The sequence below is a fragment of the Hemicordylus capensis genome, chromosome 1, assembly GCF_027244095.1.
Source record: "Hemicordylus capensis ecotype Gifberg chromosome 1, rHemCap1.1.pri, whole genome shotgun sequence".
NCBI classification, from domain to species: domain Eukaryota; kingdom Metazoa; phylum Chordata; class Lepidosauria; order Squamata; family Cordylidae; genus Hemicordylus; species Hemicordylus capensis.
The window spans coordinates 265,676,054-265,699,709 of record NC_069657.1 but is presented as its reverse complement, the minus strand read 5'-3'; the positions used below and the strand labels follow the sequence as shown (position 1 = coordinate 265,699,709).

At 48.0% G+C, this 23,656-nt stretch overlaps 1 protein-coding gene across 3 annotated transcripts in view; it reads left to right on the top strand.

Annotated features, from left to right (window-relative positions):
- Positions 1-13,937: 13,937 nt before the first annotated feature.
- The window catches only part of HSPA9 (heat shock protein family A (Hsp70) member 9), a 35,802-nt gene continuing 26,083 nt past the window's right edge, over positions 13,938-23,656 (top strand). The window contains exons 1-2 of one of the 3 annotated variants that reach the window (XM_053284909.1): positions 13,938-13,991; positions 21,299-21,357. In XM_053284909.1, coding sequence (XP_053140884.1) covers positions 13,953-13,991; positions 21,299-21,357 — 98 coding nt within the window. In that variant the 5' untranslated portion in view covers positions 13,938-13,952. Of the gene's footprint in view, positions 13,992-17,954; positions 18,066-19,768; positions 20,079-21,298; positions 21,358-23,656 lie in introns of those variants that run through there. The other 2 variants (XM_053284910.1, XM_053284908.1) reach the window with 2 other exon arrangements.

Here is a 23,656-nt window from a genome sequence, read left to right as displayed (position 1 = left end):
TAGTCAAACATTGGAATATTATTTATGCATTGAAAAACATCCACCTTTGGGGATAATCCAGAAAAGTACTGTGTAAACTGGAAGCATAATTGTGTGGCTAGTGAAACAGAGGATAGGCATCTTGATTCTACGCTGTGGGGAAATGCCGGAGACATAATTATGAGCAGGGCTTTTTTTCAGACCTTCATGGTCTTTCTCCACCCCCTCCTCCTCTTCCACACATGGTTGCTCAGTTCTCTTCTTGAGGCTTAGGTATCGCAAGCCACTACTCCCACTTTCTCACTTGTAGTGATTGTTCCTGAAGTTTCTTGAAATATTTCACTCAGGTCTCCAAGGGTCCCTACAAACATTCTAGTGTGAGAGTGGCAATTTCACTGCTTTGTAAACAAAGTACACTTTCTTCAGCATCAACGCATGCTCTAAAAAAAGATTATCCTTAAAGCACTCAAGTTCCAACCCATTTAAGATACCTTAATTTGAGCTGGAAATGAACAGATAAACCCATATAGGTCATATAGAATTGGTATTACATCCTCCTATTGAGCAGTTCCAGCCACCAAACTAGTGGCAGCATTTTATACCAGCGGAAATTTCTGAACACTTTTCAAAGGGAGCCCCACGTAAGCCCTATTCAGACATTGTGTTGCATGAATATAGAAATGTATGTACACTCGTACATGTTTTTGTGTGAATACAGGTACCTGTATTCATTTTAAAAGTGAGCCTGGATACAGGTCTTTCAAATGCATGCTACAGAAAGGAAGTGTGCTGCCATACCTGTGTTCAACATAAGGTGTGAACAATGGTACCTGTGTACAAATCTGTACCTGTGTACACTTCAGCTGGACTGAAGGGGATCATGGGAGAGAGTGAATGTGGACAGATAGGAGACAGACGCCTGGGCGCCCGGGGAAGTATGTAAGTGCGTGTGTCTTTATATCCCGGTTTTCTTGGAACAGAAAGATGGAGTGTAGCTTGTTCCATTCCATTCCACTCCACACGCCCTTTTACATGCTCATTAAGAGTGAGCCAGCCTGCCTCGTGGGAGGAGAACATGTGTGTGCGTGTCACTGTGGAGTGACTGACATCCCACCCACCCGCCTTTACATTGTGCCTTCTGGGGAGATGGCAACACACAAGAAATCGAGGTATCTTGTTGCAGCCCCAGATGACTCTCAGATAGGAGCAGTCCTAGATGGGGGGGGGGGGTTTGCAGGGCTTACAAGCCTCTCCTCCCCCACCTGCCCCCAATGAAGTTTGAATCTAAAAGTTGGGTTTCTCTGCTTGAACGCTTCTAGCTGTTTTTAGTCGTGTCTTTCAGTGTTTTGTATCCTCCTTACATGCTACATCTACAGATGGCGCCTCTGTTTTGGATTAGTTATCTGCCATTACCCAGGTATCCAACAATTCTATGCTTGCATTGCCTAAACATGGCTTAGAATCCCCCAACCTGTCACTGAGGGGTGCCTCCTCAGGCCCATAGCCAGCTGGTGGCATGGTGTGTACCTGTCACACCAAAATATTCTCTTTGCTCTCCAGTCTCACTAGCTGTTTTCACTGAACATTTTATAACCTACCTCCCCTGAATTCTGCAATCCCCCCCAAAACAATTTGAGACTGGATACAGGCCTGTGGCTCCTTAGAATTTTTTTTAAAAGAAGCATTAAGGAGAATGAATTGTTGGTTGCACTTTGAAATGCACTTAGGGTATCTTTCCTAGTGTACCACCTAATGGCACAGCAGGGAAGTAACTTGCCTAGGGAGCAAGAGGTTGCTGGTTTGAATCCCCACTGGTATGATTCCCAGAGGAAACACAGCAGTGATACAGGAAGATGCTGAAAGGCATCATCTCATACTCCGTGGGAGAAGGCAATGGTAAATCCATCCTGTATTCTACCAAGAAAATCACATGGCTATGTGGTTACCAGGAGTCAACACAGACTCAACGGCACAATTTTACTTATCTTTCCTAGTACTTAATTTAAACCTATGCTGCTGTCATTTAAACCAGGTTCCCTCCCTGGCATCTCCAAGATTAGGGCTGAAAGAGATTCCTCCTGCTTGCAACCTTGGAGAAGCCGTTGCCAATCTGTGTAGACAATACTGAGCTAGATAGGCCAATGGTCTGACTCAGTATATGGCAGCTTCTCATGCAGGCGCGGGCCATGAACGCGCCTCCGGAGGGGCGGCAGGCGGCGTCTTTAACTGGAAACGGAGCCCCACCCACTTGCGCTTGATGTCATACGCAGGGGGCGAGGCTTGGGGTGCTGGGGCTCATGATGGAGGCCTCCTAGCTGCAATTTGTCCCCTGGCCACTGGGAAGCTCGCTACGTCCCTGTTCACTACTGTACCCCAAATAGGTTTGGAGGGTGGATTTGTCCACTGAGGGTTGGATTTGGGTCAGGATGAGGAATTTTAGGATGTGAGTCCATCCTGGCCCCTTTGGAGTGACCCAGGCAGGCGTGGGTCATGAACGCGCCTCGTGGGCGGGGGGGCACAGCAGGCAGCTTCTTTAAGTGTAAACGGAGCCGGTGCTCCATGCCGCCCAGCAGCCCCCACGGCGGGGAATCGCCTCCACCACTCACCTGGCTGCTGGCGGGGGCTCGCCTCCGTGGGAGCCAGGTGAGTGGCGGAGGTGATTCCCCGCCGCGGGGGCTGCTGGGCGGCACGGAGCACCGGCTCCGTTTCCAGTTAAAGACGCCGCCTGCCACCCCCCCACCCCCCCGGAGGCGCGTTCACGGCTCGCGCCTGTTCTCATGTTCCTATGTTCCGTATGATTTACGTTCTTTATTATCCCCAGTTGTTTCCCTAAATCCTTTCTGATTTGCTAGCACCCTTCCGTTGTAGCACCCAGAGCTGGACAATATACTCCTGGTGTGGTTGTATCCATTGTTAGGCTCTTGAGCATGTAGCCTTGAGAAGCCTTGAACAGAAATTGAGATGGACTGCCAGAACGGTGGCGGCCTTGTCACTCTACAGCATGGCTGTTGTGGATGGCAAGAACAGGAGTTAACCAGGATGTTTGTTAAATCTCTCACTCATGTGGAATTAATTTGGATGAACATCTCCCCACATTAAAGCAAAGATACAAGTCAGTGGCTCCCTCTCCCTACAAGGCTGAGAACACAATCCTGTGCACACTTACTTGCGAGTAAGTCCTATAGAATGATTTTTAAGTAATCGTGCTGCAGGTTACTTAAGTTCTTGCTTGGCAAGAGTTCAGGTCCCAATGTTATGCAAGGTGGATGATATATAACTAATTAAATTGTCTACATAACATTAGCATTATAACAGTGGCGTATCGGGGGGGGGAAACGGTGCCCAGGGCAAGCTCTGGCCCTGAAATGGCGCCCCCCTGGCCCCCACATACCTGTGAAGACGCGGCGGCGCCCCCCAGGCAGCAGATCACCAGCGGTGGCGGCGATTCGGCGGTGGGTCACCTGCCGAGTGCAGCGGGCGTGCGGTGGCGATGTGGCGGGCGGCGGCGGGTCGCCCGCGGCCCGCCAAGTACAGCGGTGGCTGGCTGGTGTGGCGGCGATGGGCTGTAGCGCAGCCCGAGCGGCGGCAGTGGATCGCCCGCCGCGCCGAGGAGTGCAGGCAAAGCGACGCCAGGCCAGGAGGCAGGCTTGGCGTCGCTCTGCCTGCACTCCTCGGTGCGGCGGGCGATCCGCTGCTGCCGCTCAAGCCGCACTACAGCCCATCGCCGCCAGGCCAGCCACCGTCGTACTCAGTGGGCCGCGGGCGACCTGCTGCCGCCGCCTGCCATGGTGGCGGGCGATCCGGGGGGCGGGGGGGAAAGCCACTTTTTGGCGGCGCCCCCAAGTGACCCGCTGGGGTGGCGCCCAGGGCACGTGCCCTGCCTGCCTCCCCTATCGTTACGCCCCTGCATTATAAGCATTGTGAAGTAAGGTTAGATTAAAATAGGCTAATGATGATATGTGCTGATTCTATTATGTGAAAGGGGAAAGATTGCCCAAATGACTCTTCCCTATTTGTACTCTGTCAAACTAAGCTCTAGAAGTGGCTGTGTTCTGGGGATGGGCATGTGTGTATCTCCCTATTCATTAGGGATGTGCACAGAACTGCAGCAGGGAGGCTCGAAGGTGGCGGGGGTGCTGCTTTATGAGGTGCAGGTGCGTCGGAGACTCCCAGTCATATCCGGAATATAGGGGCTACGGGGCGGCAGGGAGGTACGCTGCCACCCCGATGGGCGGTTTTGTTTTATTTTTGCTTTAAATTTTTATTGATTTTAACAATATCTTGAAAATCTCATTACATCCAATTAAACAAAAATTGACTTCCAGCTCACCAATCAGTGCGAATCACTAACTATACAATTAACCCTTGCTATAATAATTCAAAACATATATCCTATATCTTACCAAACTCGATTTTAGTCTACTCAACCTGCCGATGGGCGTTTTTAAAAATCTGACGCTGGCGGGGGAGGGGGAAGCGGTGGGAGGGGTAAGTGCACCCTCCCCCCACTTTTAAAGCTAGACACCCCTCACCGTCAAACCGGCAGAACCGCCAGTTCTTCAAACCGGTTTGAAGGCCCATAAAGGGCCTCCGAACCGGTTCCGTGCACATCCCTACTATTCATGAAGGAGTTGTGGTCCATGAAGATGCAGGGCTGCCCCTCCTTGGACTTCGAGACGCAAGGGTGGCTCCAGAAAGAAGAAGGGAGCTCAGGCTAGTAGTTCCTCCCCTCCTGTTCAAGTTCAAAAGGATGTGGATATTTTATGTGCCCTTTTTGATATTAATAACACTAAATTTTGTTTGTATATTTTTGATGAGATACATTGTTTATATTACTGTTTGTTTTAAATGAAAAGATGGGAAATATTGGATTTTTTAAAAATCCCGCAATGCTACAGCCCTGACAAAAATTGTTACACTCGGAACAGAAGCTTCCTTTGGAACCCACAGAAACAGAGGAGAGCTGGTCTTGTGGTAGCAAGCATGAATTGTCCCCTTTGCTAAGCAGGGTCCTCCCTAGTTTGCATTTGAATGGGAGGCTACATGTGAGCACCAGGCAGGAGTGTGGCAGGCAGGACCTCCACCAGCCTGCAGCAAGGGACTCATTTAAAAATCTCATCCGCAGACCCACTCCAACCTTGCTATGCCCCTGACAATCAGTCCTACTATGTTCCATGGGGCACAATTCCAAGCAAGTATGCTTATAGGATTGTAGCCTCAGAACCAATACAGGAGAAGAGCCCAAGTGCTGTAGTGATTAGCCTGTGGGACTAGGACTGGAGTCACCTGGGACCAAATCCCCACTTCACTGTAAAGCTCACTGGGTGACCTTGAGCCATTCACCGCTTCTCAGCCTAGGCTATCACGCAGGGTTGTTGTGAGGATAAAAAAGGAGCGAGAACAATATATAGTGCCCCAAGTTCACTGGTGAAAGGGCAGAACACTCATGTCATCAATAATAATAATAATAATAATAATAATAATAATAATAATAATACTGATATAAAGTATTTTACAAGAAGGAAGTTGTAGTCACATATAGCACATTTTATCATCAAAGATCCAGGTTTATGACATCTGTCGGTATCCTATATAATAAAATGGTTGAGTACCTGCATCCGTGTCTTTTTCGGGTGTTCTGTGCATGCGTGGTGCGCGCGTGCGCAGAACACAGCGAAAGAGACACGGAGCGGGTGCCGGGCGCCATGTTGGGCGGGTGGAGGAGAAGCGAAGCGGCGGGCCGAGGAGAAGCGGCTGACGCCGACGCTGGGCAGGGGGAGGAGCAGTGGCAGGCCGAGGAGAAGCGGTCGCCGCCGGGTGGGCAGGCCGAGGACAAGCGGCCGATGACGACGCCGGACGGCCAGGCGAAGCTAGGAGGCGGCAGGGGAAGCCGGGCGAGGCGGCAGCAGCCCTGGGTGGCGCCGGCCCCGGCTGGAGGAGGCAGTGGGCCCGGGCGGGAGGAGGCGGCGGGGGAGGGCAGAGAAGGCAGCGGGCCCGGGGGAAGCCGGAGCCCGGGGGAAGCGGGCCCGGGGGAAGCCAGAGAAGGCGGCAGGCTGGCAGCCAACATCGGGCTCCGCAGCGGCGGCGGGGATACCGGGCCCAATGGTGGCGGCGGGCGCACTCGGCCCCTCCGGAGACCGGGGGGGGGGAGAGAAAGTTAGCTGGCCCCAAAGGTCTACTAGCGTCCGTTAATTTAACGGGCTGAAAGTTACTAGTATTTACATGAAGGCTGAACATTTTTAACTGGCAAATTATCGTAATATAATTGGTAAATTAACTTAAATTGTTAATTACTCTACTAAAACTTTGTGAATTAAATGTAAACTTTTTAAAAATTGATTACTATTATTGATATACCACTTTTCAACAAAAACGTTCTCAAAATGGTTTACATAGCAAAAGGAATAAGAAAATGGTTCTCTGTCCCAAAGGGACTCACAATCTTAAAAAGGACACACCAGCAAAAGCCACTGGAGGGACTCTATACTGGGTTGAATAGGGATAGTTGCTCTCCCACCATATCAGAGAGTCATCACTTTAAAAGGTGCTTTTCTTTTCCTAACTCTTTTCCTAGTTAGCTGCATTTGGTGGTGAGCCTATTATACTTCCAATGTGCTGGTGTAATAGGGAAATAACATATTAACAGGATCTTCCCTTCAAATGGTTAGCTTTTGTTCATCCAATAGTAAATTATCTTACATTTCCTTCAATATCTCAAAATATCTCAATAAGGCATCAATACCTTGTATTGTAATATACAACTTTATAACGTTATATTTAATCAATCAATTAATCAGTCTATGAAGAGATAGATGATAACCCCCTTGTTGTGCTGGTCATAGACCGTAATAAACTTTGATTGATTGATTGATTGATTGATGATAAATTAACTAAAAATTATTTTATTTTAATATCCGGAAACTGCAGCTAGGACAAAATGCGGCAGCTAGGGTTTTATCTGGAGCTGCCTGGTGGGAGCACATCACACCCATTTTGAAAGAGCTTCACTGGCTACCAGTTTTTTTCCGGGTCCAATTCAAGGTGCTGGTTTTGACCTTTAAAGCCCTAAATGGTTTGGGCCCGGGATACCTGAGGGACCACCTGCTCCCAAGGGTTGCTGCCCACTTGACAAGGTCATCTGAGGGGGCTCTGCTCCAGGTGCTGACAATGAGGGAGGCTCAGTTGTCATGCATGCGGGACAGGGCCTTCTCTGTTGCTGCCCCCAGACTCTGGAATGCTCTCCCGGTGGCTATTCGCTCCTCAGTCTCCATCACAGCTTTTAGAAAGCATGTTAAATCGTGGTTTTTTACCCAGGCTTGTATTTGATTGTCTCTGCTGCTGCTCTTTGTACTCTGTATTGCTTTTATGCTTTTGTTTTAAATTTTTAATCAGATTTGTTTTATATTTTTAGCTTACTATTTTAATTGTGTCTTTTTTACAATCTTGTTTTTAAATTTTGCTGTAAACTGCCTTGGGATTGTTGTAATGAAAGGCAGTATATAAATTTAACAATAAATAAATAATTGGCTGGCAATTATATATACATGTCTGTGTTTTTTTGTCTTGTAAAAATTAGCACTGACTTTTAGGAATAATGTCAGGGTCCTGCTGCTGCGCTCCGTCTACCGGTAGGGATGTGCATGGAACCTGTTTGGAGATTCTTTATGGGCCTCCGAACCGGTTTGAATGGTGGGTGGTTTCACCGGTTCGGCGGGGGGGTATATGCAGCTTCAAGGGTGGGGGGGATGCACTTACCCCCACCACCACCACGTTTCCCTCGCCAGCACTCAGTTTCTTAAACATCCATCAGGGTAGCAGAGTACTTCCCTGCCACCCCCTTTGCTACATTTTCCAGAAGTATCCAGAAGTAATGGATGCGCCTGCACACATGCACACATTGCACGTCTGACGTGCACACTTGCTAGCACGTCCACTACTTCTGGGTACTTACGGAAAACGTAGTGAAGGGGGTGTCAGGGAGGTATGCTGCTGCCCTGACGGATGTTTAAGAAACCGAGCGCCAGTGGGGGAAATGCAGAAGGGGGGGTAAGTGCATCCTCCCCCACCCTTAAAGCTGCACCACCACCACCTGCCGGTTCCGTACACATCCCTATCTACTGAAGCAGTCCTCTCTCTACACACTTGGGCTGCTAACTTACCCCCGAACGTCCATCATTGCCCTCCAGTGGGCCCGTGAAGCCCCCTCTGGCTCCCCTGGCCAAATGACATACTGTTGGCCGTAATTAGTGAGATCTCGCAAGACCCGGGATTCGGCTCGCGAATCCCCATAACAAACTCTTGTGAGGCTGGGAAGTCTCGAGAGCGTTCTGACAGGACGGGGAAATCTCACGGAAGTTCCTGTGAAATTTTGACTGTGTATAAGAAAGAGCCGGCCAATGATGCTAGACAGGCGAGAGCTGCCCGGGGAGAGGGAGCTTGAGGCCTAGAGGCATGAGGGCAAGGGCCACAATACCCGATGTCCTGTGGAAGTAGCAGGCCCCTGGCACACAAACCCCAAAGCCCCCCTCTCTCTGAGGCCGGACTCTCAACCCCCTCATGGTTGGCACAGAGGGGATCTCACAAATACGTACCCAACTTTGACAAAAGCTTTGGTGAGCAAGGATCCTCTTCATCAGATGCATGAAGTGCATCAGGGCCAAACAAGGTGCCATTTCCTTAGATTGAAAACAGCCACAAGGTTCCCCGTATTGTACTTGTCCTTTCCCCCCTCTATGGAAAGCAGCAGTGGTGCTGGGGTTAAATCAGGGAAATGGTACAGGAGGAAAAGCTACTCCCTCCTGCAGCTCCTGCACCACAGCTCTCATCCAAATTAAAGCCACCCTTCCTGACTGGCTTTAACCAAAGAAAATGTCGATGAAAGATCCACTCTCAGATCTCCGAGATCACATCTTGGCAGGGAGTCCCCTCCTTCCGGTGCCCTCTCCACACCAACAGCTAAGGCCCAGCACACCTGACTCACAATCTTGCCAGAGCAGACCTGACCTGGCAATGTCACCTGATGCACTTCTGGCCAGGCATCATGGGAGGAGGGCAATGTGTTGCCTCAACCATGCATGTCTGGCCATGCTCAGTTAGCTTCCAGGGCAGCTCAGCCAATCCCAGCAGCACTTAGTGACAGGAAGCTGCACAAACCTTACAAGAGTCAGCAGATGGGTGGTGGGGTTACAAGGAGCAGGGGATCTCCCAGAAGGCAAATTTATTTCAAATGTCCCCAGGAGTGATGGGTATGCATTTGTACATTGTGGGGGGGAGGGGGCAGGGATACCTCAAAATCACTGCAAGGTATTGGGCAGCACTCCATACACAATTCAGGTTTTGGAGCTTAGCCCGAATTATCCCCGTGCTAAAAAGTTTCACTTTCCACAGTGGCTTTTTGGGATATTCCAAAATACTCTGATGTTTCTTCTGAAATGTATGGAGGGGCCATAGTGATAGAATGGCAACTTTTTTCTTTGCATTTTTTTGTTTAAAAATCACTGGGTGATCTTGCAGAACAACAGCAAGACCTCCGTCTCTGCCGAGTTGGTGGTCTTCCACAAGACCATCGACCACTGGGTGGGGGATAAAATAAAAGAGAAAGAAAAAAGGATCCAGACACCCACCTCCGTGCTTCTCCGCCCACCCGGCTGGCTTGGCTTGCTCTCCCCACCTCCTCTGCGGCTGCTGCTTTCCAGTCAGGACAGCAGGCGGGGAAGGATGGAGGGAGCTGAGTGATCTTGCGGTGATCTTCCATCCCTGCCAGCTGGGTGATCTTGCAGAAGACCCCCTAAAAACAAGTTAATTTTTTAAAATATGTTTTTTATTCATTGAAATGAAAGTTTTTAGAAGTGCACACCACACATGTGCAGTGGGGCATCCCGTCTACTCTAGAAAGCCATTGGCCAGAGAAAGACCCAGGAGCAAGCAATATGAAAAATCCATGGGGGAAATTTGAACAGAACAGAGGGGACACTGCATCAAAGCAGCCCTATGAGAACACCCTCAGAATGGTTATGGTTTCAGGCTGTGGTTTCAATGCGACTAATGATTAGTTGCATAACCCCACAATTAAGCCTGCCATCTGAGAAAGCCCCAATGGAAGGAGGCTGAGGAGGAGAAAGGAAGTGGTGGGATGGCTGGACTCCCAGGGGACAAGTCAGCTGAATGAGGTAACCGCACATGAGGAGAAGGAAATGGGTGCAGATCAAACCATCTTTACTCCAGTACTGAGGTATCTGGGGGAGGGAGATTCCACATGCTTACTTTGGCCTTCAGTTGGTTCTCCTTGGTTCTGCTTAAGAAGCAACCACAGTTTCCTGTTAAATCCACACCTGGGAAATTGTGGTTTATTCTAATTCTAGTTAGTTCACAAACCAGGATTGGAAACCACAGTTTGATCCTGGCCTCATGTTCTTGCTTATAAACGAATTGTGATTAGAATAAACCATAGTTTACTGAATTTGGAAGGAAGAGGACCAAAAGCCTTAGTGTTGCATCTACATGTAGCCTGTGTGCATACCTGTTCCTTGTACTGCTGGCCCTTCTGGCTTCTCCCCAACCCTCCTGTTCTTTCATTTGTATCCAGGAATATACACATTTCTGTAAAGGATAACACCTTGTACATAGGGCCAAGTGGACTTTGACCTACAAAAGTTTGTGCCACTATGCATTTGTGTTTTAAAGGTGCCACCAGACACTTTGTTGTTTTTCTGCTATAGACTAGCCTGGCTAGCCCTCTGGATTTTACCTTCCTTTGAAATCAATCTCATTAAATAAGATGACCAGTTGGGCAAGTTGCAGCCCGGTGGTGCAGCTCCTTACTCTGGTGGCTTGAGCAGGGGCACATGCGGTTCAGCCTTGGGCTACACAGAGCTATTACAAAATAAAGAAAAACTCAAACAACTTTTCAGGTTGTTACAGCTTCTCGAGGAGCATGGAAATTGATTTTCTCCACAGCTCTGTTGATAGCAATCTTTGCTGTGAGTGGGACTGAGCCAAGAATTAAAGCCTCGTTTTAGGAAAGATTTGACATCCATTCTTTCTAGCATTGACTCTCAAATGGAATGACAACAAAGGGGAGTTGTTATAAACAAAGCCTTTGGGTAGCTCCCCTCCCCAGCATGCTTTTGCTTTAATTACAGTCTGTCAATACTTGCATGCCATTTGTCAGTGATTTGAATTAAGCTGTCCTTTTTGCATGGCTCATTATTCACCGGAGAGCAGTCTGAAAGAAAGAACATTTCAGATAGCTCCCTGCTGCCACTCTCTGGCGCAAGAGTATTTCACTTCATGTCATTTTAACATGAGTATTTGTCTCAGGACTGAGTTTTATATTGGACGTTGGCATGTAACAGTTTGCATAAGGGCCATCTCTCATTAGCACAGGAACACAGGAAGCTGCCTTGACCCAAATCAGACCATTGTTCCATCTAACTCAAGCCCGGTTCATATGTAACACAGAACAGCAGATCCAATGGACCTGCATTTCCATGCCCCGCCCTACCCTCGCTCTCCCATGCAGATGTTGGGGAGAGCATCTATCTGCAATCAGCAAGACTGCAGAGAAGCAGGGGAGCTGGCTGTGCAGGCTTCCTTCTTCACAGATGGGCAGTGCGCACAGCCAATTGGGCTGGAGTGAGGGAGGAGCTTCCTCCCTCAACTCCGGCTCTGTGGGGCCCAAACTGTGGTGCCAGCATTCGTATTTAGCGCTGGCACTGCAGAAATGGAGTTTGTGGCAGCAAAGCTCCACTCTGACTGAATGTTTATAGTGGAGTTTGGTGAGGGAAACTGCTGGTTGCTTTGCCCCGCAAACTCCATTTCCCCAGGTTTGGACATTCAGGTTTGGAAACCGGAGGTGAAATGACCTCCGGTTTCCCATTATGTATGAACCGGGCCAAAGTATCGTCTACACTGACTGACATCAGTTTTCAAGGATTTCAGGCAGGAGTCTTTCCCAGCTCCACCTAGAGATGCCAGAGATTGAACCTGGGACCTTTTTGCACACAAAACAGATGCTCTACCATTAAGGTATGGCCCCATCCTCAGCAGTATAACATACGAGGAGGAAAGTCATGCAAATATTTCCCATGAATAAGGGAGCTCCTGTTTACAGAAGCTGCTCTTGCAGTATTGTATGAATCCCCTCCTCACACATTATAGAGCTCATGCAAATAGATTGTTTGCATTCACTGATAAATGCATAAACAGAACCAATGTTATCTTATGCACTGACTCTCAGTACTAACATCTTTTCTCACATTTTTTTTAAAAGTTTGGGTTCATTATAAGCTTTTGCGGGGGCTTAGTAAAACAGCAGAAGTAAAACTAATAAATCAAACAGTCATGACATGAGTGATAGTGACATTACAGTGATCAGTATACATCACAGGTGACATAATAAATGCAGTTTCTAGGCAAGATATTTGATATCAGGGGTTCCTAACTTTGGGTCCACAGATATTGTTGAACTACAACTCCCAATATCCCCTGCCACTATGACCTTTTGGCTCTCAAAGTGGTTTACATAGCAAAAGGTATGAGGAAATCTGAGCATTCCTAGGGCAAAACCATTGTGAGAGGCCCCTCATAATCATCATAACCCAAATACATAACAATCTGCAAAAGTCAAAAGTGGGGGGCCAGGCTGGGCTGTCATTTGGGAGGCCAGTGGGAGGGTGGAAGGAGCCCTGCTGCTGCCTCCATCATCCCTGGCATGGTGGCGGCAGTAGCAGCAGTGGGGGCTCCTTTCCACTCTCCCACTGGCCTCCCAAATGATAGCCCAGACCAGCTGTGGCCCATTTGGGGACTGTACATAGATGTATGTGTGTGCAGGGAGGCCCAAAATGTCCCACAGCTGGCCTGGGCTGGCATTTGGGAGGCCACCAGGAGGGTGGAAGAAGCCCCCACCCCCGCCTTCGCCGCCATCCCCATGGCTGGCGGCCCGCCTTGCCACCATACAGAACCAATCAAGTTTGGCGCAGTGGTTTGATTGTTCAAGATAAAGGACAGCCTTTTCCCTGTCCCACACCCAGTACTGGGCCAGGTCAGGCTTGATCAAGCCCGAGCCACCTAGGGCAGCTCAAATCCAGTCCAGATTTGAGATGAATCAGGCAATCTGGTTCCAAGCACAACCCTAGTTTTCACAGGAGTATCAGGGCATAGCCACCATATTCCAGTAGCCATTTTGTTTTATTGTATGTCTAGTAGTGAGCCACCAATGCACTGCTGTCAACAAAATGGCTGCCATGATTCAAAATGGCCACCGGTAGGTAGTGACTGCAACTGGAACTCTGGTTCAGATCCAGCATTTAAATTTAAAATAGAAAATGACATTTCACTTTTTCTTTTTTGCCAAAGAGAAACAATAATTAAAAGAAATGCCCATTACTTGGGAGATTAAAAGAGAAAAGCCTACTTTTTGCCATTTGTTGGGGGGGAGGGGATCTATTTCTGAGTGAATGGAGACAAAACAGAAAGGGAACCCATTTGTACTTCTATTTCTGTTTGTTCAAACATGGAATGACTATGCCTATTAATGTATAGTTTGGCCCCAAGAGGAACCAAACTGGATTAAATTTCTTAATCCAGATGTCCTCTTCTCTCCTATAGAATAGGGTTAGAGTGCACTTTCAAGAGTGGAAGACAATGTAAGTCACAGAATCAGACGTGTGGGTCCTCCATTGTGTTGTACAGGACTCTGGGCTTTTGCATAAGGAGATGGCCGTTTTCTACATGAAATGCCTCTTTGACACCTAGCATATTTGCCAGAAAGACCCTCTCGCCACACAAGAGGTATCTTGAGAACCATTTGATGTCTCATATCCAAGCTACACAAACAGGTAAAGGGGGAGGTTTAGAGTGCTGGGTTAGATTAGGTCTGATCAAGCAGGGCTCTTCTGGGGGACTCATGCCACTGCGTGTTGTGTCTTGTTTCTCATTGCAGTGTCTTGAAACCAGAGGACGATGCTGATGAGATGCTGCTTGATACTACTGCCACTGAACGGTCTTGGGAGGTAAGGGATGATAATCCAGCCCCGTACAGAAGGGCTGCACAGGAGGAGAGGGGAAATTGCATTCCCACTCATAGCAGACTGACTGTGGGATGGATCTAGATCAGGCTTCCCCAAACTGCGGCCCTCCAGATGTTGCTGAACTACAACCCCCAGCATACCCAGCCACAATAAATTGTGGCTCGGGATGCTGGGAGTTGTAGTTCAGCAACATCTGGAGGGCTGCAGTTTGGGGACGCCTGATCTAGATTGTGGAACAAATGCCTTGCCATGCCCCTGTGCCAAATCATCCTTCCCCAGCATTGTTTTTAACTTCCTGGCCAGGAAAGGCCGACTTCTTCCTGAGCAAGTCCCAGAAGGATTAGCAAGAGATGAAGGATGGAGAGGAAAGGAGTCTCCCCTCAGGAGAAGCAGCCCTTTAACTATGTCCTGAGAAAGTGGGAGCTCTGTGAGGCGAATTGGGGTGGAGTCAGTTCAGTTCAAGGGAACTGGCACAGGGAGAAAAATTTTATTAGATAAAATGATGGAGCATTAGCAATGAGGTAAATTAGCTTTGAGGGGAAAGTGCTAACCCAGCCCATCCTGACTTCATTCCTTCTCTGAAACTGTAACAAGCAAGTAAACCCAGAAGATCCTATATTAACCCAAAGCTTCCTTTTATTCTGATCCCTACAATATTTTGTTTGCTCTTTTACATCTAGTCTCTGCTTTTCTACTCCTGCCTCCCACACTGACTCCCATAAACCACATTGCACAGGGTTGTGTGTGTGTGTGTGTGTGTGTGTGTGTATGTGTGTGTTTTAAGGCATTATTTTTCTTCCTAACCCAGAGTGGGCTTATATATATAAATAATTGGGGTGGGGAAATATATAAATAATATATAAATAATTGGGGTGGGGAAAACCACTAAGAAAAGCGTAATGAAAGGATGTGTGGCAGTTGGAGAGTGAGATGGAAGGCTGGGCCAGGTAGAGTGATTGACAGGTGCGAGTGACTGTTGAAGGACCAAGGCCACTAAAAGAGGCTGGCGAGGAGGTAAACTGACAGAAGAATCATACCGGTTATTGTATGAGTTAGAAACACGACTTCCTGTATTGATTAACTGAGTGCCAGTTCCTGAATAAATCCTTTACTCTTGAAAAGTGGCCAGGGTGTACTGGGACTGGGAGCAGAGGAGTAGCAGGGGTGGAGGGGTGCCTAATCCTTCCCCAACCATCACTTTCCCACTCTAACTCCCTTCCCAGTCTGCTTCCTTGTATGTGGTTTGTGGTGTGCAGTAGTCCAGGTCTAGAACCCTGAAGGGAGGAAGCAATTTAGGCAGGAAAGCAGAAAGAAAAAGCAAGGGGTGGAAGAGAGTGACACGGACACCTCTTTCTTCTTAGCACTCCCCAGTCCCAAATCACCCTGGGTGCTACTTCCACCACAGTGAGGGTTCTACATGTTTGCATGAGTAATGTGCAGCTGAGTCCTGAATTTCATCCCATCCTGCCCACCAAAGTTCCTCATAGCCCGTAGCTTCTTAAACGGATCCTGTCCCTCTATTACCGCTGAAAATGGGGTCTCCCCTACCCTCTCCAGCCCTTCCAGGTACGGACTAGATTCTCATCCCTTACCAAGGTAATCGGTGACCATTTGGCACTTCGGGTCACGGAGCGCTTATTAGCAGATTCCTGTGGCTCTGAGAGATGAAAAAAGATAAAAGATATGGGTGGGTGAGTGAGTGAAAAGAATCCTGCTGGTTCAGACCCAAGGTGCTTCTGGTCCCCTATCCTGTTTCCAGCTGTGGACAGTCAGATGCCTCCTGACAAGGCATCAAGGCAACACACGTGCCCCAGAAACTACAGGGCAGCTAAAGGAGGGGGGTTTCCTGTGCCTTTGCTATCATTTGTAGGGTGTGGGAGGTGCAGCTTTTCTCACCCCTGCGGCCCTCTGGAGTGACAAGCAACACCTGCCAAAAGTCCCTCTTCTCTCCTGGGCCACAGCTAAGGAAGAGGGCTGTAGCTCAGGGCCAGAGCTGATGGACTGTGAGCCAGGCACACCAGCACTAACTGCTTTCTAGCCCCCATTGTCACAGAACAGACTAGAGGACATAGGAACATAGAGAGTGTCACACATCTTTATTTTGAACCCTGGGCAGCTAAATGTGTATGCCCCACTCCCCTACCGCTGAGCCTTAACACTGGATCTTCACCTCAAGCCCAAATCGATGTAACTACATTTGCTCAGGATTGATCCCCTCCTCTTATCTCCTTCTGTCTCCCTCTTTGCCTGCCCTTTCAGCCTTTCCAACAGACATAATTTAGGTGGGAGTTCCTTGCAGGCAGGGAACTATCTTCCTTGGTTTAGGAAACCCTGTCAAGTGCCACCTTTCCTGAGAGTACCAGAGGCAGTAGGCTGCACAACTTTGGCCCTCCAGCTGTTTTGGGACATAATCCCCAGCCACAGTGGCCAATAGTCAGGGATTATCAAAGTTGTAGCCCAACAATTGCAGGAGGGCTGAAGTTGTGCAGCCATGCAGTGTTCAAATGTAATGACAAGGAAACGAACAGTAAAATAAACAATTGATCCTAATAATCCATGGGGAGCAAGATATCTTACCAGAGGGGAGTCCCAGGAACTTCCTCTTTGAGACTGCCCACATCCCTGTCCCATGCCCTACGAAGAAGAGAAGAGAGCAGAAATCCATCTGGGTTAAGAAGTGAAGATGGCCTGGATGAATGAGGGTCCACCTGGGTCCAGGCACGGGCCGTGAACGCGCCTCCGGGGGGTGTGGCAGGCAGCTTCTTTAAGTGTAAACAGAGCCGGTGCTCCATGCCGCCCAGCAGCCCCCATGGTGGGGAATCACCTCCGCCACTCACCTGGCTCCCATGGAGGCGAGCCCCCGCCAGCAGCCAGGTGAGTGGTGGAGGCGATTCCCCGCCGTGGGGGCTGCTGGGCGGCATGGAGCACCGGCTCCGTTTACACTTAAAGAAGCTGCCTGCTGCGCCCCCCCCCCGCCCACGAGGCGCGTTCATGACCCACGCCTGCCTGGGTCGCTCCAAAGGGGCCAGGATGGACTCACATCCTAAAATTCCTCATCCTGACCCAAATCCAACCCTCGGTGGACAAATCTACCCTCCAAACCTATTTGGGGTACAGTAGTGAACAGGGACGTAGCGAGCTTCCCAGTGGCCAGGGGACAAATTGCAGCTAGGAGGCCTCCATCATGAGCCCCAGCACCCCAAGCCTCGCCCCCTGTGTATGACATCAAACGCAAGTGGGTGGGGCCACCTAACCCAACCAAGCTTTCCCCTCTGCCAGTTTTTGAACTCACCTTCTGCTCGGGCTGTTTGATGCAGAGTAGGGGAGTGGCTGCCACTGTGGCCAGCAGGGGGCCACAGTGGGTCACCGCCCTCCACGGGGGGTGGAGGTGGCAGACTGCGGCGGGCAGCATGGCTGCAGCGGCCAAAAGCAGCAAAGGGTGGTCTGCTTGGAGAAGGATACGTGGGGTGGGGGGAGGAAGGAAGCCCAGCCCCAGAGCACTTCTCTTGCTGTCATGCATGGAAAGTGCACGTGAGCAACCAGTGTAGAAAGGGCAGCAGCAGGGCAAACCCCGAGCCTGGTATGCCCCGTGACCCTCCGGGCTGGGGGACAAATATCCCCCTTGTCCAAAGGATGCTACGCCCATGGTAGTGAAGATCTTTGAATTCCATCCTTGAGGCCACGTTCAGCACTTCCTCACAGCCAAATAGGGATTAAAAAACTGGCATGAGCAGCAGGAGGGACCAGAAAGCCCTCCTGCGAAGAGCTGAGTCCAGAGAGTCCAAGGGCAGCAGTTGAACCTTCAGTCTCCATCACAATCCATCAGAACCTCAGCGCCATGGCGACCAGGTAAACTACTCAGCCCTGGGATCTAGCACAGCAACTGCTGCATTTTTTAATCTATACCAGTCTGCTGGGACTCCCTGGTCCCAGTTGTGGGATACAGTACATGGGGAGGCTTCAAGTAAATGTGGATAACAGAGTTCCTGAGGAGCAGAAGGCTTGGGTTCCATCAATGAATCTTATTTCTGGATCATAGCAGGCTTCATTCCTAAGGTAGGCCTGCATAACTGTGGCCACTAAGCCCAGCGCAGCAGATGGCCAGTCAAGTCTAATGTCCTTCTAGGTGCTTTGCAAGCCTGCTGGCTTTGCGCCATCATCTTCAGTCCCCTGGGAGGAGAGAATGAAAAAGTGGATCAGAGAGATTTCAGGGTGATCATTTGCCCCTTGATCTACACACACACACGCACGGTGCTGCTATGTTCTAATCCTGAGAATCCATAGTTTTGTGGCTTGTCACACTACAAGGAGCCTCTGGGACTCACCAATGCAGCACATGCTAGACCTGTCCTTCTCCACAGCAATGGTGCCTTGAAGAGCAATCCCTTTCCCCCCCCCCATGTCAAAGTTCTCATAATACCACCAGGATCTGAAGCACTTCATTCTATAATGTTGACCTTTTGACCAGGAGGGAGCCTGGGTTCTGTGTACGCTTCCAACAGAAGCACCTGGTCCATGGCGGCGGTGGTGGTGGTCCTGGTTTGGAGGTGTCTCAGGTTTGCACTTGCTGCAAGGTAATGTGTTCTCTGTTACAGACTTGGCAATCCCAAGTCAAAACTGGTTGAGCAAAATAGAGCATTTGTGGCAATGCTGGGCACTCTCTGTTGGGTCACACCAGCTCTGTGCTTGCAAGCAGCCAGAAATCCAACTGAGCATGAAGCTTCCACTGTAGCTGCAGTGCAATGAGAGGGGGGAGCCATGCTTGGTTCTCACCTCTCCCTGAGAAAGCCCTTTTTTCCAACCAGGAATATGTCCATGAGCACTGTGCAGAAAAAGGACTTTTCCAGGGAAGGGAGAGAAGCAACCCCCCAACAAAACACACACACACACCTGCCAGGGAAGCCTTGTGCAATGGGGATTTTCCCTAAATTTCAGAAACCATTTCATTGTCAACTGTTACACATACAGTACCTATTGGGGGGATCATTACTCTAGCTGTTATGGATTTTCTTTAAAAAGTACTTTAAAGTTAGCTGAGAACTGCAATCCTAGAAAAAGACCGAAAATGCACTCACATTGGCAGATGTGATTATTGTATTAAAAGATCACTTTCCTGATCCTTTCTGGGGCAGAGAGAATTTCCTTTGCAAAATTGCTATTGGCAGAGGAAATTTTGGTAACAAAGTGATCCACATTAGCTAGAAAACAGCAGCTCTTCAAAGTCTGCAGAGTTCCAGAGGCTTGCATAAAAAAACCCGAAATCATTTCGATCATGTGTCATCCCAATTATTCTGTCAGGTAGGTTGTATAGTTTGTTTTTTAAACAGAACAGAAAGTTTGCAATTCATATTAAAAAGCCACGATCAGCTTCCAGAGGTTTTTTGTTTTGCTTTTTTATGCCCTCAACCTCAAAGTGGCTAAGTCTCTTCATTTCTTGTGAAGTTGGTGAGGACTTTTCTTTATCGCTTGTGAAACACGCACCAACAAATGCCGGTAGTTACTAAATGTCTTATTGCAACTGCGCCTGCTAAAAAAAAGAAAAAAAAGGCCTGTAAACCTTGAAAGGTCTAGCACGCACGCGCGATCATGTCCCACCTTCCTTCTGACGCCATCAATCAATCATTACCCCACTCTTTGACCTTGGGCGTGCGGTCGTCGGCCAAGGACCTTTAAGTCTGTCAAAGAAGAATGCCTGTTCTGGAAGAAGTGTTTTTATAGTCCTTTCCATTGGAAACAGGATTTAAAAGTCTGGAACTGTTCCCTTAAATTGGAACCCGCTTTTTGAAAACCAGAGCTGCAGAGTAATTTTCATAGGCCGTTCGGTTCATGGCTTTCGGTTCGGGCGTTTTCATAGGACGAATATAGAAGCGAAAAGTCCCCGCTCGCGCCCCCTCAGCCTACCCACGTGGCTGGAGACTTCCAGAAAAAAAGCTGCTGCAGGCGCTGCGCGCGACCCTTCTGCTCCTGCCTGTCTGCTTCTGCGGCCCCGTTCCGGCCTTCGCCACCATGTTGTGCGCCGCTCGCCTGCTGCTTCCGCGCCGTGGAGGGAGCGTCCTCGGGCCTGCCCAGGTGAGACACGCTGGAGGGTAGGATGAAGGCCGGGGAGAGAAATGGAGGCCAGCCGACTGGAGTGGTTGGTACCTTTCCGGGCAGGAGGAATAAAGGGCGTTGGGAGCCCCGTAAGGAGAGCTTTGTATGCCCCCCCCCCCGCAGTTGGTACTCGGAGGTATACTGTCTTTTGATCTGGAGGCTTTATCTGTCATGGCTAGTAGCGGCCGATGGATCTGACCAGAAAAGGTCATCTAATCCAGATCGCTCTTCCGTTTCCAGCAGTGGCTGGTCAGGCGCCTCTCAGAGGCCCGCAAGCAGGACACGAAGGCAACAGCCCTTTTCTCCCGTTAACCTCTCATTCTTTCTCTCCCCCCCCCGCCCGCCCCGCGAAAATCTATTCTTATCTTTATAGAACCTATGATGTCTGAGACGTTGTATATATGTTTGTATTTTTATTTTTATTGTAGCAGAACTTAGTTTCCTTTCATTACTAGTCATCACCAGTGTTTGCAATTTCCGGCAGGACTAAGCATTGTGTGTGAGAGCACGTGTGCCTCTACCGGTTATGGTAGTACCACTGGTTGGGAAGGGGGAAGGCTGTTTTTCATTAAAGCAGGTGCTGAAAAACTTTACTAGGTTGGTTAACTTGTGCATCTTTTAATTATCCTAACAAATGGATACATAAAAGCTCCAATTCTGATTTATTGGAAGAGGGGGAATGCTAAAGGCAACGCAGCCAGTCAGATGAACCAGAATGCTTGTGCATGTCTTCTGTGATTTCTGCTGAAACAGAAAAGACCACTTCTTGTGTAAGATGGGAGAGTTCTCAACCTAAACATTTGGGTTGTATTCACATGTCTCTTTTCTCTGGAGGAAGTAAGCTTTAGGATACAGCCCTCTAGTTCTTTGAATATACAGTCTTTGCAAACCGTATAGTCTGTAGTGCAGAATTGCTCAGAATTGCATCATCTTCTTGATGTCATGCTAACACTAAGACTGCAATCTGTGTGCACTTACTTGAAAAAAAGCCCTGTTTTATTTGTTGAGTCATCTGCTAGGGTCAAGGTGGAAATATTTGAATGCCTGCCTGCAACAGTAAGCCTGGATGCTTGATATGTCTGGAGGGCATGTTCTTTAGGTGTAAAGACACTAAGAATGATGCTAGAAAACGGTTCATCTGCATTGAAGATTGTAATAATTCTTTGCAAATGCATTTTACCAACATTTTTGTGTTATAGGTTACCTGGAATGGAGTAAGTCAAAGTATTCTTAGAGCTGTAGCAAGCAGGAAATATGCGTAAGTATCTAGCTGAGCAAACAATAATTTCCTCAGTGTAGATTGAAGTAAGATTGCTAAGTCATTTACTATTTGAAGTTTTTAAGGAGAGTTTCATGAAGATGGTAATATGTTCTTGTTGCCACTTAAGGATAATATGGTTATTCTTAAATATTCTTACCCATGCATGGCCCATTTGTTTCAGGAGAGTTCTGGAATAATCTCTTCTAGCAGAGATAGATGAAGGCGAGCATTAAAGAGAATAAGTGGAAGGAGGGTTGTTGGATGTTTTGGGGAAATTGACCCTAATGTTGAAAAATTACACTCTAATGTAGAATGCAGAATAAGTATTTGGACAGAGAGTACTATCTGAAAATCAACATAACACCTTTGCTTTAAGGTTTACCCTGGAGTCTTTAGTGCATATTTTATAGTTTTATGCTTATTTTATGATGCTTGTGTTTTACGGATAACACGGTAGGATATAAATGTATCAGAAAATTCACATTAAAAGATATTTGCAGTGGAAAGGCCTATAGACCAAATGAACACATTGAAGTATTAGGTAACTTTCCCCTCTTTTCTAGAAGTTTTCTAGAAGACTGGAAATCCTCTTTGTGGTACAGGAAAAACAATGTAAATTTGGACCGATCAATGGGGCCTGAAATGCAAAAATAACAGTCGGGGAATTTGTTTGAGAAATGAACTAAAGGATTATGATGGCATAATGTGAAGAAAATATTTATATGAGAGCAAATATAGATGTTACAGTATAACTATGTTGAAAGATGAACTGGAAGTCACATTCGTATATAGAAAACCAATACAATATAAATGCAAAAAAAGAAGTATTAGGTAACTTTCCCCTCTTGTAACAGGGTGGAAAAGCCCTTGTGCTGCTTTTACAAAGCTGTTTTATGCTTGGTCGGACTCTAGGTCATTATTGTGTACACTGTGATTGGCAGCAATTCTCCAGGGTTTCAGATGGGGATTGTTCCCAGCCTGACTTGAAGATGTCAGGCATTGAACCTTGGACTTATATGTGTAAAGTATGAAGCCTACCACTGAGCTACAGCCCCTCATCTACCTGCTTGGACACTTCTGTCTTCAGCAGCATGTGAAAGAAAGTAGTTGGGACTGTGCCCACAACATCAAGAAACAAAAGAGCATAAGAGACATTTGTGCACATCATCAGCTTTCTGAAATCCATGAAAACCAAACTGAAGGTTTATGATTGGAAGCAGTGGAACTTTGGGACATGGATTCTGGTTAGAAAAAGGAACTTAAGACATATTTGTGTTTTCAGTAACCTTATTGGCTATTTAAATGATTCAATTGCATAACACTGGTTTTGCGTACAGTTAAAACTTCTATGTAGAACTGTATGCTAATAAAGAGAGTGATATCTTAGTTTGGCTAAATTTACTTCTAGTCCTTAACAGTATGATCTGTTAATTACATTATAGAGACGTGTCAGTCCCCCACCCCACCCCCAAACGTTTCCTTTGGAAACCTGAGCTTCTGTTTCCTGCATGACAGAGTTGAACTCTACAAATTATTTCTAAGCCCAAATAAAACCTTCCTTTCTGTTGACCACAGTATTGCCTTCTACTTTCAACTTTCTTTTATCTGCTAAACTAGTGAAGAGATGCTAACTTATTAGGGCTGTGTGAAGCTTTAGACTCTTCAGACTCTAGCTGGCCTGGGCCAAATCGAACCTGATCGGACTGATTCAGGTATTCTAACACAGCTTTGCTTTGACCTGCCCCCTGCTACTTCGCAGATCTTTAAAAGTATTGGGCAGGGAAAAGGCTGAAGGTAGTTCATCTTGGTCTTGGTGGTGGTAGCTTGTGACTTAAAACCGTCGGGCTTTTTCCTGCAACCCTGGAAACTATTCTTTGGGGCTGCTAAGACAAAAGTTCCCTAAAGCACCTGCAACCTTCCCAGGTCTGCAGGGGGGAACACTGTTGGAAGTTACTTTAAGTCACAAGGTGTTGCTGGGAGCAAGGTGAACTACCTTCAGGCATTGGGTCCATCTAGCTCAATATTGTCTACACCAGGGCTAATCAACTTTGGCCCTCCTACAGATGTTGGCCTACAATTCCCATAATCCCTGGCAACTGTGGCTGGGGATTATGGGAGTTGTAGTTCAAAAACAGCTGGGGGGGCTAAGTTGAGCAGGCCTGGTCTACACAAACTGGCAGCGGCTCCTCCAAGGTTGCAGGCAGGAGTCTCTCTGAGCTCTATCTTGGAGATGTCAGGGAGGGAACTTGGAACCTTCTGCAAAATCTGCATGCAAATGCTCTTTCCAGAGTGGCCC